At 40.8% G+C, this 16,739-nt stretch overlaps 3 protein-coding genes across 3 annotated transcripts; 2 read left to right on the top strand and 1 right to left on the bottom strand.

Annotated features, from left to right (window-relative positions):
* The first annotated feature begins 1,987 nt into the window (after positions 1-1,987).
* On the top strand, positions 1,988-3,413 carry LOC119550744. Its single transcript, XM_037859664.1, has 2 exons — positions 1,988-2,174; positions 2,240-3,413. Exons 1-2 carry the CDS (start codon positions 2,115-2,117, stop codon positions 3,152-3,154), a joined length of 975 nt encoding a protein of 324 aa, XP_037715592.1. The 5' UTR covers positions 1,988-2,114; the 3' UTR covers positions 3,155-3,413.
* Positions 3,414-3,636: 223 nt separating this feature from the next.
* LOC119550736 (poly(A) polymerase beta) lies at positions 3,637-9,822 on the bottom strand. Its single transcript, XM_037859651.1, is given in 9 exon segments — positions 3,637-4,192; positions 4,255-4,374; positions 5,439-6,159; positions 6,220-6,492; positions 6,555-7,136; positions 7,197-7,393; positions 7,461-8,224; positions 8,290-8,414; positions 9,184-9,822. Coding segments are annotated over 6 exon segments (2,508 nt in total). The 5' UTR covers positions 8,191-8,224; positions 8,290-8,414; positions 9,184-9,822; the 3' UTR covers positions 3,637-4,192; positions 4,255-4,369.
* Positions 9,823-11,286: 1,464 nt separating this feature from the next.
* LOC119551657 (ubiquitin-associated domain-containing protein 1) lies at positions 11,287-14,022 on the top strand. The gene is made up of 6 exons (XM_037861095.1): positions 11,287-11,824; positions 11,960-11,971; positions 12,026-12,515; positions 12,574-12,909; positions 12,967-13,270; positions 13,333-14,022. Exons 1-6 carry the CDS (start codon positions 11,421-11,423, stop codon positions 13,479-13,481), a joined length of 1,695 nt encoding a protein of 564 aa, XP_037717023.1. The 5' UTR covers positions 11,287-11,420; the 3' UTR covers positions 13,482-14,022.
* Positions 14,023-16,739: the final 2,717 nt, after the last annotated feature.

Here is a 16,739-nt window from a genome sequence, read left to right as displayed (position 1 = left end):
ATGTTAGGCACTTTAGGTACAAAAAGAACAGCCACTGTGATATAGATATAGCTTGTTAACTTACAGCACAGCAACTATTCCCTCTACTTTAAAGGCTGTTTTTCAGGATTAGATAGGTATTTTGAATATTGTTATCCTTGATGAGTTTTGGGCTTCAGACATGCGCTATAAAGGAAAATCACTGTGATATGTAACGGAACAACGCATATCACAACGATCGTTCCTTTTGGCGAATGGCCCGAGATATGATGGGATCACTTAACTTGATTTATTGGCTTGTAGTGCTGCAAATGCCACAACGAACTTCAATGGTTGTCTAGCTTTATGATCAGTAGAGTCACCTAAGGCTGGACGACCAAAGAAACTAATTGCAACCTAGTTAGATTGAATACTTGCACTTTAAACTTCACTTTGCATGTTGTATATTTTAAAATTATAGCACGAGTGTTCGGTCTAGTCACTTCGCTTGATCGTTACCGTTTGAAAAAGAGACCATACCGACATTCGCCATTCAATTTTAAAACTGGTGTGCCTTTTATCACTTACTTTTGTATGTCTTTTTTCGTTTAAGTTATGATGCTGTGGCCAGGATCTTGAGACACACTTTGCCCAGTGATGAGAGATAGAATCATAACTGCACAAGATGCATCCCAAGATAGAGACCTATGGTTGGTTTACACTCTGCTGGTCGTCTTTTCGAGATTATAGGACAAACTTTACCCAGTGCTGCTAGGAAATTGGCAAAACCGAACAAGGTTTGTCGTATAATTGCTGTCCCGAGCTGATTAACTTTATTTCACTGCTGGATCGTCACACTCTGAGGATGCGTTGGTAACTGATGATCCTACTGCCGGCGGCTGGATCTTTTATACCCGCTTTCTTGGGTTGTAATCCCTTACCTGTGGGTGGCGGGCGATCTTACCTGCAGGGGTCGGTGTGGTTCCGCGAATTCGCGTCCCGGATCGCGGCGACCTTCGTGAATATTTTGCAACTTAATCCATGGCCATAAACGGATTAATGCTACTCGGCTTCGGGGAAAAACGCGCAGCTGTGTCGCGCATAATTTTCGCAGAATTGCAATTAGGTTTAGGCCCACAAGGACTTGGGATCGTAGCTCACCGTCGGGTTAGTTTGGGTAGTTATCGCGAAGTATGTTCCCCGTGTCGTCCCACGAAATTTAGGTATCACGCAGGATCAGTCAAGAAGTTTTCACTACCTTATGCTGTTATTGTGGTGACTGTACTTACTATAGGACAGGATCATCCTTGATGTTGGTCGCTCTTGAGACAACCACCTGCGAAATTGTAGCTAACCAAATTATATTATACTATTGTCGAGGACTTTGTCTATTTCTTTCTTGGCATTGAAATTACTTACATTTCTTGAATACAACATCAATAAACCGTACAATACAACTTTATTATAAAATATAATACTAAGGAAATCCGTGAAGGTTTATAGAGTGTTAGTCACAAGAACCTCCGAGTATTATGTTATTTATAAATATGAATCGGATTTAATGTATACTTTACAGTCTTATACATTCGTAACGTGAATTCCTTCGATTATGATTATATTTTATTTTAATACCCACCGTACTACCGATCACCATCGGAAAAGCTTGCTTAATGAGTTTAGGATTCTGAACTAATGAGGAAAACATTTAATCGGTTTATTATAATTCGCTTATCTACCCTTTGTTTTATTTTTAGTTCCATTTTATTGTATAAAAACAATTTCAAAATTATTTCAAGATAAGGCTAGGTCTTGTCGGACTTTCGGTTGGTATTATAAAGGCACTTTATGAAATTTTCTGATTCTTGATATTATAACCACTATTTACCTTCACCCTTAAGTACTACATAACACGTAAGGTATTTGTTGAAATGTAATAATAATAAAGTTATTTTAAGTAAAATTAGTTTTGGTTTTTCAGAAGGCCTTGTTTTCTGGTTAGTTTTAGTAATCTAAGTTCCTCTGTTATTGAAGTCAATGTACACTCTTTATTGGAAACACTTCTTTTCTACATTCGTAAAGTACAACTACACTACATAAATAAGGGAAGTAACACAAAAGTAATAATACTGACTAAAGGAAAGATAGCGCGGAACACAATGCATAGCCATAGCTATGGAGTACTCCAAGGGGTCCTCCTAGCGATAACATCAATAATCGTGAGTGTTTAACGCAACTTTATATTTTAAAATTATCCTTACGTGTGTGTATTATGATCATATAGATTTTATGGGTGCAAGGACTCGTTGGCTTGCCACTGGCTCTACCCGATCCGGAGTCACTTCCGATCGCCATGGCGGAGGATCTTCCGGCGGAGAGAGCTCCGAGGCAGATCAATCAAAATCAGTCCGATATTGATGTTTTCAATACCCAAATGCAGCATAAATCTGATGGCTTTAGAGTTTTCGGAAAGAAACTACAAGACGACTATCACCGAAGAACTGGCTACGATGGAACCCATGCCCCACTGCCCATTGCTGTGACTAAACGAACCACTATTGTACCCAAGAAAACCCCTAAAAGTGGCATACGACTCTATGCTGATCCACAGGATGAAGAAGCAGGTGGTGAGGATGGGGAAGCAGTGACTGAGGCAGGGGCGGAAGGGGAAGGGGAGGGTTCAGGAGGCGGAGGAGGAGGAGCTGAAGAAGCCGGTGGTGGAGGAGCAGGAAATGAAACAGGCAAGGAGCTGACTGTTAGCATTCAAAAGTTCTATACCAATCAATATGGGGAAAAGGTATACAATCCTTGGGGAATCACCTTTGGACATCAATTCTTGGACACTCGCTTCGGCCCGGGAGGTGGTCAGGTGGCACGATTGTCGGTTAATCCGAATCCGATTCAGAACTACTATCCCAGTGTTGAGAACCTTACCACCGTCTGCCTGAACAGATCGACCATCTACAACGATATTAAGATCGAGAAATGGCTGATGCGCTATGTCTATAGCAGGAAGAAGAAAGTCCGCCCCTTCTTTTTCGCTCTGCGTCAGCAGCTATATGAAAAGGGCGATTCGGAGCAGTGTCACAAAACGTCCCTTAGTGACTGGTTGCAGTACCAGGAGTGCGCTATACGGCGAAACCAGCGCATGGAGTACTTCATCCCCAAGTATCCACGACACCAACTTGCAACCAACTAATCTGGCAATAATACTCTACCTCTTGGACGCAACAATTCTGTTCAAATTTCAGTTAGACATTGATCATGATATATCCTTCATGTGAAATCCAGGAAATTGTTGGGAAAACACAAGGAATGATTATTATATCTATGATCTTTCCCTTCATTAAAATGTAAATTCAAATGATTTAATACTTTTTTAAGGCGTATACTGTAAAAATTCGAGTTTAACTAGAAGTGTTACAAATATAAATGTATCTTGGATTGTTGGTTCCTCAGATAAAATGTTATTACTTTTTAACCATAATATAATCATGCTCAATGTTTATTGGATCATTTAAAAAAAATTATATTCACGTTTAACTTCAGGTCAACATAGAACTGTGATAAAGCTAACTCCAAATCTTTTGCTCTTTAAATTCCACATTTATAGATTTTCCTGAAGCATTTGTTTTTAATACCATTCCCCATTCCCAGCACATTGAAATAAAACATGGATACTTTGTTGTTTTTAGCTTTCGCTTTGTTTTTTCTGGTTTATTTGGTAAAATTAAATCAATATCTTCATTTCATTTATATGTTTTTGTTATTACCTTTTTTCAGATATCATTTCTTAGAAAAACGAACATAATTGTTTCAAATTTTCAGCGTTGTACAACTAGAAGAAGAAGAAAACAAATATTGAAAACAAGAAGATGAAAAATTATAAAGAAATCTTAATTTGTAAGTAGTTTTCGCAGCAGATTTCTCCAGGATCTTGTCTGTCCGCCGCTTTCACCCATCCATCTTCCTCCTCATCCTCTCCACACATCTCTCTTCTACGCACTCCTCAAACCAGCTGTGGGGAAGTAAAAAAGATGTACAACAATATTATTAAGACAAATGTTAGAGAAAGGCTTTCTCTGCCGCTATTAGGTCGAGCAAGTCTTTGATGTTTTCTTGTCTTAGCGGCGATTGTTGATCTCCTAATGCCAATTTTAACTTGACGATTGGCCAATGTTAGTTTCTTGAAAGAATAATGTTTAACATAACTTTGTAGAAGGTGTATGATAGAAACCTGCAATGGATACACAGTCAAATTATTTTGTTAAGTGGTCAAATGTTAGGCGTCCCACTCACCGTTTTGTATAAAATATTGTGGGCTTCATATTTGTTTGGGCATCAATGCCGAGAAAATCATTGGGGAGAAAATAACTATGATAACTAATCCTTAAATGGTATGTTTAATAGCTTTTTACACTGCAAAGATATTACAAAATGGTATAAAATGGTTAGTTACATGTATATTAAAATATTATTTATCGTTGATAGCATTTTTAGTAAGCTACAACGAAGAAATAAATTATCGGTTGTAAAAAATATATGACTATAAAGTTTTTGGATAGGTGATACGTTATGGACAAAAAAATTTCAATTCAAATTTGTAGATCTCAGAAATGACTTCATTAATCTAATTATTTTGCTGATCCATTCGTGCTTAAAATATATTAACGAAGAAGAAATAGAAAGTCAACATAATAGAAGCACAGAAATGGCTTAGAAAAATTTAGGAATCTAAAATATTATTTTTGAACAATTATTTCCAAAATAAGATGGACATTTTCAAGAAATGATAGCTTCCGAATTAAACTATAACTCCGCATTCGAGAAGATAGTGTTTCTTTAATTTACTAATATCCCCACAAAATTATAATACCGAAACGTTAAAAATCTGATTTAAAATTTCTGTTTTTACTCTATACTTCATGTAGCATCTGGATAAGAAATAACTTAAAGCCATTTCCAGAAAGAGAAAGGCCATATATAGTAGATGCAACCAAGTAAGTTTAAAATTTCTAAATTCTTTGAACCAAAAGATAAATAACATAAGTTTAAAAGTTTTTATTTTCATTTATTTATGAAATTGTTTCTTGGAAATCGTACCAAGCAAGGTTTCTTCAAATAATCCTTGCAGATTCATAAACCTGTAATCATTTGCCCAAAACAAATTTCACTGTAAATAATTTGGAAAATAAAAATACCAAAAATGTTCAGTTTTTTTTTGTTTTTTCTTTTTTTAAAAGTTTATTTTCATCATCATTTATTGAGCTTAGTCTCCGGCTTTGTAAATTGGATTTTAAAAATGTTAAAATTAGAAGTAATTTTTTGTTAGATTGTTTCCACTTTGGCGGAAATACTGGTTATAGAATACGTAATAGTAAGTAGATAGGCAACTTAAGAGTAGAGAAACAGTCTCGTGTCAAAGGAAGTAGGAGAAAATGGATGAGAGTACGAGAACAAGGAAAAACATTTAGGCAACTTACAAGAAATTGTCGGTGCCGGTGGTGCGGCACTTGCAGCTACAGGGACTGATGTTGCTGGTGTCGTCGATGTTGCTGCTACTCTGACCGCTTTTTGTTGCTGTTGTGGTTGGTTGCTAGGTGTCAAATGTTGTTGGTTGTTGTCCTCATCATCATCATCAATGTAGTACGTTTTGTTGTAGTGACCGCTGCCGCCTCCGCCGCCGCCGTTGTTGTTATTATTGTTGCTGTGGTGGTTGTAGCTGCTATGAGCAATGCTACTGATCGTGGTTGTTGATGTTGCCGTCTGCTGCTTGCGCTTGTGTCCGGTTATGCTTAGAGCAGCCGATAGACTGGAAGCGGCATGCAGAATCGAGCGCTGGTTGAAAATGCTGTTGGATGCAGCCGCCGCAGCCGCGTTGTTGTTCTTCCGGAACTTCTGATGATGATGATGATGAGCTGGGGGCTGTGGCGGCGGGGGCGGTGGCTGCTGATGCGGCGGATGTGGATGTAGCGTTGGCGGTTGTCACGAACATGCCACCTCCGTTGTGGTTGTGTTGCTGTTGGCGCTGCCATTGTTGCTGCCGTTGTTGTGCGGCTGCGACGGCTCCTGCTCCACTACGTCCATTTCGGAGCCGTTTTTGCCCGAGCTCTTGAAGCTCGGCGCACTCATTTGCGCCGCTGTGGGCGTAGTAGGCGTTCCTGCCCCCATATCGCTAGAGGCATTCGAGTTATCCTCTGTCAGCTAAACAGGAAATGGTTCATATTATTGGACATTCGAAATTGAATAGCTATAGGCACTTACCGATTCGCTAAGTCTGTGTATCTTGGCCCCGCTATCCCGTCCGCGATTTCCACTCGATTGCTGTTGTCCTGGCGGCAGTGGGTCTTGCGATTGTGCCAGTTCCGTGGACAGTCGCTTGCGGTTGGCCAGTAACGCATTATTAAAATTATTATGACTCTCCATGGACTTGCGCTCGCGCTTGAGGAAGTCCGAGTCCAAATAGAGCGACAACTGCTTGCGCTTCACATGGCGAGCATCAATGGTCATGCCCTCTTTGAGCATTTTGATGTTTACCTGCAAATGTAATAAATTAATAACATGCTGTGTACACGTCCGGAATTTGTTCATCTACTTACGCCATGCATCATTACGTGCTCCGTAAAGTTCTGTATGCTCTCGGTGAGGTCTACATTGAGGTTCTCCGAACGTTCAAACTCCAAGCCGATAAACCACATAGAGCAGAAGGGTGCCGATGTCACCGCAGATTGGCTGCCCTGCGACTGCTTTAGATCGTCTTCGTTTCCACTGTTGTTCTGCGAGTTGTTGGCACTTTGGCCCTTCTTAAACTCAAAACACTTGGGATTGACGTGGGCCAGAGCAATGTGGGGATTCCGCTCCAGGTTGCCTATCAGCAGACGCACCTTTGACTCCACTAGACCACACCACTCCAGATGATCGTCGGCCGTCTGCGAGTTGACCAACAGCACTATAAAGTGGCGATATCTGTAGAAGAAGCTGGGCGCCTCAAACAAACGTTCCCACGGAATGCGGCCGAGCATGATCTCATCCGTGATATTCATGCCGCGGTTGAACTCGGTCAATATGACCTTCTTGGTGGATTCGGACACATTGAATGTGGAATTCTGTTGTGGGTACGCGGGCGTAATAATGGGCATCAGGTGATAGCGATCAGAGGCATTGACACGCGGATCCCAGACCTAGAAAAGGGAAATAAGATTAGTTAATCTGGAAAGCTTGTACAATTGTATCTGACTCACTTGAAATCTCAGATTAACGTTGTCGGGGTGCTTAAGTAGCACTGGGTTAGGCCACTTCCAGCGCGAAAAGACCAAGAAAAACTTGTGCACCAGCGTGGCAGCTGCGGCATTCGGATACAGTTGACAAGTCCTGGCCACCAGCATGGCCCAGGTCACACCGCCGAAATAACCCAAAGAATTTGAGTAGATACCGTGCTCTAGAGGGGGGAAAACAGGAGAATTAGTCGTAATTCTATACAGAAAACTTAATCCTTTAACACTTACTCTTTGCCCACAATTTGATGGTGCGCAGGGCCAGGCGGAAATTTTCAATATTGGGAACCAGAGCCAGAATCTCGTCCGTAACACGGCAGCCGTTGAGACTGCGCACCGAGCGGTGGTCCAGATTCCGCAACAAGTTATCATCCCGCAGATCAAAGTCATCGGGTATTTCTTTTAGGGACAGACGTGCGAACAGCAAATCGATCTCGATGCCGTCGAAGTTCATTTTTATGACCGGCACAAAGGCCTCCTCAACGGAGCGGCACTCGGTGACCTCCGGCTGCTTCTTGAGCACCTCGAAGAAGCTCTGAAAGTAGTCGGTGCGCTCGATGTTGCGCGGAGCCACACAGAGGGCGTCAATATCGGCGCCCTTGTGATGGACACCCAATCGGTACGAGCCGAATGTGTAGATCTTGCCGCCCAGCTTCTCGGCGGCTGACTCTGGCATGTTCTTGCTGACGGAGATCTCCTTGACCCACTGCTTGACCAGTGTGTTGAGCTTGGCCAGGATCTCCATGCGGTGGTTCAGCTCGTCCTGGCTCTCGAAGACGTTGTACGGCTCCAGGGAGCCGCGTAGCTCATCGGTCCGCTGCAGATCCTCTGGCCGTGGTTCGGCCAGGCTGATGGCCGAGGTCATGCCCAGCTGCTTGGCGGGCGGTCCGCCCGAGGTAGAGTTGCCATTATGCTGGTGCTGATGGTGGTGCTGGCGATGTGTTGGTTCGGAATTCCACATGCTGTCTGCCTTTGTTTGAGCTTAAAGTTAGGTCCTGTGTTGGGATTTTAAAGGGATGTTAGTTGATCTTTTGGTGTAAGGTTTCAGATGGTTACTCACCTATCTAGGCTTAAAACGTATGGGGTTTTATACTTAAGTTTGCTCTCCAAGAAGACAAAATGGAATCATATATATGCGACACTTTCCCTTGAGGCTCTGTTTACGATGCTGCGCTTAATAAAATGCTGGAAAACAATAAGTATATTATGAGTTAAATAATTAACAGATAATAAAACCGAATTGGAATGGCTTGGGAGTAGGTGGCCAAAATGATCACTATATGATGTAGATTGTGAAATATTTAGATCTTATAAAGCGAACGAGATTTGCAAACACAGATGACGAAGCAGATTTCAAAAAATGAATCACTTAAAATTTAAACTATAGAATTTTGATATGTGTCATTATAAATGTGGGATACACATTTATTACTTGATAAGGGCTAACGGGATGTTTACTGTATATAACACCGATTCGTTACAATCAAAATTACCTTTTTTCTTACTGTGCAACTAGACAGTTGATGGACAGTTACAATTTACTTTCGCGCTGACTAAATGCAATTTGTTATGTGCGATAAGATATTTCAGATACTGCCGTTATATACGAAAAACATAACAATGAGTTTCGCACATCAGCTGGTCACACTGGTTCCGCTTGCCTTTGGGCATATAAACAAATGCGTAAAACAATTAGCAAAAAATTCACGGGGAGGAGTGGGAGGATGAGGTTGTTGCTCGGCGTGTGCACAAAAGCAGAATAATTGTGACAATGACAAACATAAACAAAGAAAGCGAATTCAAACCGAATATTTGCCTGCAACCACCCACCCACTCCCCCTCCCGCGCAGGTAAACGGTACTCTCGCACACGCACTCACGCACACCCACACGACGCACACGCACCGCATACATACACACACGGGGGAAAAGTTTTATCGCTTGTTTTTGCTTACCTGCGCTGCGTCTTCAGATTCTTGGCCTGTTTTTGTTGTTTCTTTCTCTGTTTCTCGGTCTCTCTTGCTGTTCCGTTCTGCCGCTTCAAACAATATTTGAGGGTGTGTGGATGTGTGTCGTGTTGTATGTCCGCTGCATTCGTGAGTGGTGCATATGTATGTATGAATGTTTGTTAGAATTTTTGGCAGGAGAGTGTATCCCATTCATGTGTTGTTGCTCCGGCTTCTACTTCCAATTCGTGTCGATCTGTTTTGCGGCACTCTTCACATTTCCTCTTCGCCTCGCTTTTCTTTTCTTTTTTCTTTCCCGCTCCCGTCTCACCCCCTCCCTCGACCGAAGAACAGAAACTCTCGCGTTTTATGCTACGTGAGCTCTGCTGAAACGAAACTGACGCACACGCACACACCGATATGCATATGCCAGTAGTTGGGTTGCCAAAACGCAAACACAAACACTTTTCGCCCACTTGTGGGGCGCTGGAGGCGACGGGGGGCACTCTGATAACGCTGCGGGATCGACGCGGTGGCGTTTAGCGGGCGGCAAACATATTTCGCTGACTTTTTAGCCACTGATTTGCGCGTTCTAGCAATAATTAAAATGTGTAGCAATCGATTGAATGCTTTTGGTATCGGTATCGTTGCTCTTGGCGCATAGAGATGGACCCGTGATGGCAGCTAGGGATGGCAGCGTGTCGCGATGTTCGGAGCACGCGCATCTATTGTGAATGGTCCATCTCAATAATTATAACGTGGGAGGTAAAAAAGATATACATATACTTTATTCTTTAAATATACTGCATAAGTTATAGCAAAATATTATAAATTGGCTTATTGTTACCATACACTTTCTTTTTTATTAAATTTGGGTTCGGTATACAACACACAATAACATTGAAAATGATTATTCCTGAATTAAGTTCTTATTGAAATCCCTAAACAACCTTAAATCTAATATAGGCTGAAATATTAATATTTTGCCAAAAGTAAGAAAAAAGGAATCGTTAATAATTTTATTCGGAATTTAATTAAACGTTTACTGTTATTTTGGGAGTAATTTTAGTTGGCGGTATAAAATACTTAAGCACTTGGCTAGTTGATTTTTTCTAGTTACATTTTGACGATATAAACTATACAAAATCAAGTAATTTTTTTTTAGTTTCAATAGCTTATTAACAATAAATGAGGTCGACTAAAACAATTTTTTTATATTTAAAACAAATCAATTTTCAGATACATAAAGGCTTTTCTGTTTTTGGCATTTGTAGGAATCAAAGAATACTTTAAAAAAAAAGACGACTTCTAAACATTAAGTCTATTGTACAGAAACCACAATTTATTAATTCACTTGGTAATATTCTCTTAATTGGCGCAAACATCCTAGATCTAACCATGTTCTCATTTTTTCTACCTGTACGTTACGTAAACTTTACATGGACTTAGAAGCTAATACTTGTAAGGCAATAGAATTTTTAGCACAGACTTTAATGGCTACATAACATTTTCCTAAGGGATTGCCTTATTTTATAGATCGGACTAATATTGCCATCTGCTTTTTGAAATCCTCGACAGATGGAAAATTGTTGCACCTTTGGCTGTGGTAAATTCCTACCTAAGTTTTATACCTGAACTTTGAAATCCCGGATCAAACTGGTTTCAAGTAAGTAAGTAAGTACGAAGTTGGGTTTTTGGTCTATACTTTATCAGGTACCTACACTTACTTATTCAAAGTGCATCTCTGTACAGGATTTGTCCCATTAACCAGACTTACAAAAATTTACCACCCCTACAAAAAGAAGCAATTAAGATTTATGTACGATCTTTAATTTCTTATTGGTCTTTTAAAACTCAATGGTTCCGTTCTGAAAAATTCGTTCTTTTGGCACACAGAACTACAAAATGCATTCGAGGAAGTCAAGTAAATTTAAAGTGGTATCAAACGACACAACAATAACCCAAACTCACTTTAGTAATTTATAAAATAGTACAGCTTTTAAATTTTATAAAGTAACCGTTATTCAACATAATTTTAAATACTAGAAAGAGTATAAAATACCGATATATCGCGGCTTCGCCGTCGCTAGCAAACTCCACCGATCAGCTGTTTGTTATCGACATTGCAAAAATAAAAATCGTATTTTGGCATTGATTTTGTTTATTTGCGGGGAAAATGCAGATTAGCCATCGAAAAGCGCCGCAAAATGTAACGAAACAGGCGAGCACCTAGCTGCAGACCCAAGATGATACCCTGGATGCGCGAGAAGTTCAACGAGAAACGGGCCAAGTGGCTGGCGCGCAGCAAGAGGAGCGGTGGCTCCCCTGCGGACGAAAGTCCTCGGAGCAGTAGCCACAGTCACAGCCAGCGGACGGGGACAGATGCCAGCGATGCGGAGAGCCTCAGCCTCAGCGGATCCTCGCTGAATGTCCACACGGCGGAGTCGGAGACGCAGACGGATGGCGGGATAGCCGGCTCCCATTCCCGGCCTCTCGTGGGCGGCGGCGGCTGCGTCCTGAGGACTCCATCGCCCGCCCGCCGTCGTCGCATGCACCTGGAACTGCAGCTACAGCGCCGGGAGGAGCGAACAGGGCAGCAGGTGGCACCCCATGACTCGCCCACGCCCACTCAACAGCAGCAGGCCCATGCGTAAGTTGACAGTCAAAACGAACATGCTCAAGTATTTCCAAGTGCTTACCCCAAATATATATTTATTTATTCCAAATTCTCTGTTGGATTCGCTTGCCCACTCGACCCAAATCAAACTATGCAAAAACTGCGCAGTTTGTTCCTCAGGTTCGTAATGCTCTAAACTTTGCGTATCATCTCTCTATTAATCGTTTTCTTTAGAAAATCATCTCACAATCGGCCCAATTCCTCCACTTCTGCTGGCGAGGCAGACGATGCCAACAAGCCGGGTGAGTCGATCATGGTGCGGGTAATCTGCCCCAGCTCGCGGGTTCTGGTCTTCAAGACGGACGTTAACAAGCGCCTCAACGAGCTGAAGAGCGAGGTGATCCTGGAACTCAGCGACGATCCCGAATCCATCCAGCTGTTCGCCCCGGACGTGCGGCACTTAAACCCGCGATATCGTCTCTACCGGGCGGAATACTTTGGCGGCGAATTGAACGAGGGGGACACTCTGGCCCAGCTTAAAGTGCGCAACAATGAAACGTTTATCTTGTCTCCACGGCGCAACACTCTGCCGCAAACTGTATCGCGGATCCGTGAGGTACCCGGCCCCAATGAGCAGTTGGTGGAAAGCGCCACGCGATATGTGCCCGTCAACTGCAACCAGCTGCCCACCATCGACATCAATGAGATCTTTCAGCAGTCAAATGTAAGCGGCACAATCTTCACTCCTTATAATTTAATTAACCATCCCTCTTTTTTTTTAGATACAATACGATGTGCGAAAGGTGCTAATATCCCTGGCACAGGCCTCGGCGGCGGTAATAGGTGCGGGTCCCTATGCACCGCGACTGATAGCCATGCTGAAACAACGTTTGATTAACCGGCGTAATCAGCAGGCCGATACGCTACAGTGCCTGGTGGACATGGGTTTCAAACGGGAGCTGGCTGCATTTGCCTTGAAGGCCAACAATGGCATTTACTCGACCACGATGGAGTGGCTGATACAGAACCAAAACGAGGAAAACCCACAGGAACCTCCGGCCATGAACATGCAGCACAGTCTATCTTCCATCTCGCCATCTACGATAGTCACCAATAATGTAAGTAGGATGGCAACAGCACCTCCCAAAAAACCTTAACCTATTCTGATTCTAAAGGAAACCATTGAAAACACCGCCGCCTTGATCGAGATTGTGCGAATCTACAGCCATCGGGATTCACCCCCCAGCGATGAGATTGTGGAATCGCTTACTGAAATGGGTTTCGAGGAGACGGCAGTACTGGCGGCGCTGAAGAAGACTGGTAACAACAAGGCCTCTGCTTGCGAATGGTTGTGCGACAATCGCTCGGGCAGCGTTATTGAGTTGCGCGAGGGTTTGGCGCCCGATTCGCCCATCCTAAAGGTGATTCTGGAAATGCCACAGGTCCAGATGACCCTTAGCAATCCGAAGACTTTTCTGGGTAGGTCTAGCTTTAGCTGAAAAATCGTTTAAAAACAAAACTAACTATGTATATTCTTACAGCATTTCTGGGCATACTGGAGAACGAGCATGCGATACGCGTGTGGCGTGGCGACAACGACACAACCTCGGTCATCACACATATCCTGCAAAAGTACCATGAGGAGAAGCATGTGCTGGGCATCAACCAGTTCTACACGAACCGCTGGTGAACGGTGCCGCTAAGTGGCTTTATTATGAGATTAACCAAATTATATTTATACATATACCTACACAATCACACAACCGAAGTGCATGGGTGTAGCTTGGTCCATTTTGGGGCCCACATTATACATTGTGTATGTGCCCATATGTAAAGAGTATTTTTGTAGCCAAAAACCATACGAGTAAAACTGCACAAAGCCAAAGTTGCTATCGCTTCGCCAAGAGCACGCGACTGCACTACAAACGCTTACCGATCAGTACGAAATGCATTATATATATACACATAAATATAAATAGGAACTAGTTCTAGTCAGGCCTTCATCCTACGATTCTATTAGGCTAAACACATACTCTATTCATCTAGTTTGCTAGCTCATCTTCAGCCGAATCTCGCACTACACCTAGAAAATGTGTCATACTGCATCCCACAGATACATACCATCAGTTTTAAGCGCGTAAACTTGTGGTGATTTCAGTGCGTTGTAATGACAGGTTGTTGAAAATGCCGCCTGCGAAACCATCAACTCAAAGTATTATTTTGTAAACCAAATATTCAATTTGCATTGTTTTAACAAGGTGCAAATAAATCAATTAGTTTTTGATACAAAAAAAAGGAAGGGATGGCGTTTTTATTATGGTATTAGTTCGTAAGGAGCGTGGAACCAAGTTGTAAGTTAAAAGTTTATTTTTAATCATATATTTATTTATATATTTAAAAATATAAACAAATATTTGAATCGCGTGAGACTAATCATATTAAATATTTTACAAAAGAAGTAAATATTTATGTTCATCTTCGGAATGGCCTTAAGTCGACTAAAAGTTTTTATGTAATTTAAACACAATGTGCTCTTTTATTTTGAAATGGTCTTAAGTATACTCTTAAGTATCGCTCCACTGCATTCAAATTAAGAGTGCTCGGTGTCTAACCACTAATATATGAATTACTAGGTTTTATCTTAAGCCCGTGGGTATTTCCCAAGTTGGGGTTTCTTTAACTTTGGACAAAAAAGATAAGTAAGTGACTAATGCTTCTTTGTGTTAACCACTGCGTATGAGTAATATTTGCAGATACTTTTTAATCGAAATGAGTCACCAAGGAAGAGAAGTCGGTGGCTATTCATCCGGAACTCAAAGCATATGTTAAGCTAAACAGTTCCCATTACTCAGGGTCGTAATTTGTACAAATTGAATCGCTTTGTTGGTAGCGCAGTTTGGATATCTACTGAATTATTTCGCTTTTGCACTTTTAATGTATTACAATTAATTTTCCATGCGGCCGCACATTTTTCATTTCATTATTCCATCGCAACAACGCAGTAAACAAAAACAGCGAAAGAAAACTTTTCTATACATTTGTTGCACATTCTTTTTTCAACATACAATTCATTGTTTTTAGCCTGGAGGGAGAAAATGGGCAGATACATTTTAATTTATGTTAAGCGCGTTTATTAAGTGGTTGTTGCAGTGGTTGTGTATCCATGAGTAACATTCACTATCTGGTGGCTTTTAATTAATATTTGCGCGCAATATTTGGATTGTTTAGGATATAGATGCGGGCAAAGAGCAAATTATTTATGGTCAGCTCGTGTTTTTATTAAATGTTTGCGGTTGCATGTTGCATCTGCAACAAAAGCGGAGCGGAACGGAAGCGAACAAAGTATCTGCAAGCATCGCCTAATGGCCCTTGGCGATGGCCATGCAAATCTATCTCTAAAAATTGATGACGCATGCAGCGGGCGAGGATGGAAATAGACCATAATAAATCATCTGGACCCTTGCTAAGCGCTACCGGCTAATACACGGAGAAAAAAAATATATACATGTAATTCATTTGAGTGTGTTTTATAGAGAAAAAAATCAGAATCTGCTTTTTAGCTTATTATTTTGACTTTTGGTATCCCATAATTTGGTTCCATTTTGTTTTTTCTTCCAAAGGAATAAATGGAAAAATGTAAGGATACTATCGATAAAAGGATGCCATTGCTAAATTAATTAGCTGTTTCTTAATAAAAATAAAAAATTACAAAATCTCAACAATATGGATCGTTTTTATTTATGTTTTTATAAAGATTTTAATACATTGTATAAAAAAAGTAATGGTAAAAGATTTTAATACATTGTATAAAATTAATAATGGTTACAATTATTGAAAGTCTCAATAATACTAATCGTTTTTGTGAATGTATTTAAAAATATGTTAATACATTGTATTAAAATGATAATAATGGTATATAATTTGTACAGTCATATTTTTTTAAAGTGAATGGTGGAGTGATTGCTCCCGAAAGTGGCCAAGGCAAATGAGTTTTTGATATTATCAAAAGACGAAATGCATTGACAAGGACGACGAGCTCTGAACATCGCCCAACTAATCCTACCCCGCAGCGAAAGTTCCCCGCCACGCGTTGCCTATAAAAAAAAAAACATCCCAGCATCTGGAGTTTCCATAGGGTAGATATAGAATCTGTACATGGTATAATATTGAAGAGTGTGGCTTTGGCAATTTCCGTTGCATATTTGCAGGCGCCGCAAATTTATGAACAGCTTTACATCGACGACATCACACCAACCACCACAAAAAGCGAAACAATGCTGGAATTGGTAAAAGAGCCCTGCAAAATTCCGCAATTTGTATGAAAATGAAAATGTTTTGTCATTTCGCATTCAATGATTTAAAATTCCTGTCGCATGCGTTTTTGGCGAGCTTTCCATGTTTATATTTGCCATTAAAGGCAACAAGCCGAATAACTCCATAGAATGGCACTCTTAAAAAATTGCATTTAATATGCATTAATGGCACCAGGACGAAGGCAGCGGCATTATCCACATCATCAGCCAAAATCGAATGTGAATAATAAAATATTGAGATTGGGAAAGACACAAGACGTGATATTCTGCCGTCGCCAGAGGGCGAAATAAAAAACAGAATTTTTGTTATACAAATGCAGGATATAAATGAGTAGATAATCAGCAGGAAATCCAATTTCAGATAATCGCATCATGCAAATATAAAGGAAATACTTTTACAATATCAAAAATTGTGCGCAGAATAAAAATAAATTAATAAACATCATTAAACACATTTTAACATTTAATTAAAAATATGATATTCTTTAAAGAATTTAATAACTTGGTAAATATTTAAAAAGAATCATAAAAATCATTGAGATACATAATTAACTGAATTCCGTTCTCGGAATTTTAGAAAATTGGTTGATGTTCGAAATAAGTTGACAATATAAGCAAAAGCTAGCTAGGAACGG

The sequence above is a fragment of the Drosophila subpulchrella genome, chromosome 2R (genome assembly GCF_014743375.2).
Source record: "Drosophila subpulchrella strain 33 F10 #4 breed RU33 chromosome 2R, RU_Dsub_v1.1 Primary Assembly, whole genome shotgun sequence".
In the NCBI taxonomy this organism is placed as follows: Eukaryota; Metazoa; Arthropoda; class Insecta; order Diptera; family Drosophilidae; genus Drosophila; species Drosophila subpulchrella.
The sequence above is the reverse complement of the archived record's forward strand: the minus strand, read 5'-3'. Positions and strand labels throughout refer to the sequence as shown.

Coding starts and splice junctions, on each gene's coding strand:
- LOC119550744 (XM_037859664.1), top strand. CDS start 2,115: ATGCATAGCCATAGCTATGGAGTACTCCAAGGGGTCCTCCTAGCGATA. Junction 2,175..2,239: donor TAGCGATAACATCAATAATC/GTGAGTGTTTAA, acceptor ATGATCATATAG/ATTTTATGGGTGCAAGGACT.
- LOC119551657 (XM_037861095.1), top strand. CDS start 11,421: ATGATACCCTGGATGCGCGAGAAGTTCAACGAGAAACGGGCCAAGTGG. Junction 12,516..12,573: donor AGATCTTTCAGCAGTCAAAT/GTAAGCGGCACA, acceptor CTTTTTTTTTAG/ATACAATACGATGTGCGAAA. Junction 12,910..12,966: donor CTACGATAGTCACCAATAAT/GTAAGTAGGATG, acceptor CTGATTCTAAAG/GAAACCATTGAAAACACCGC.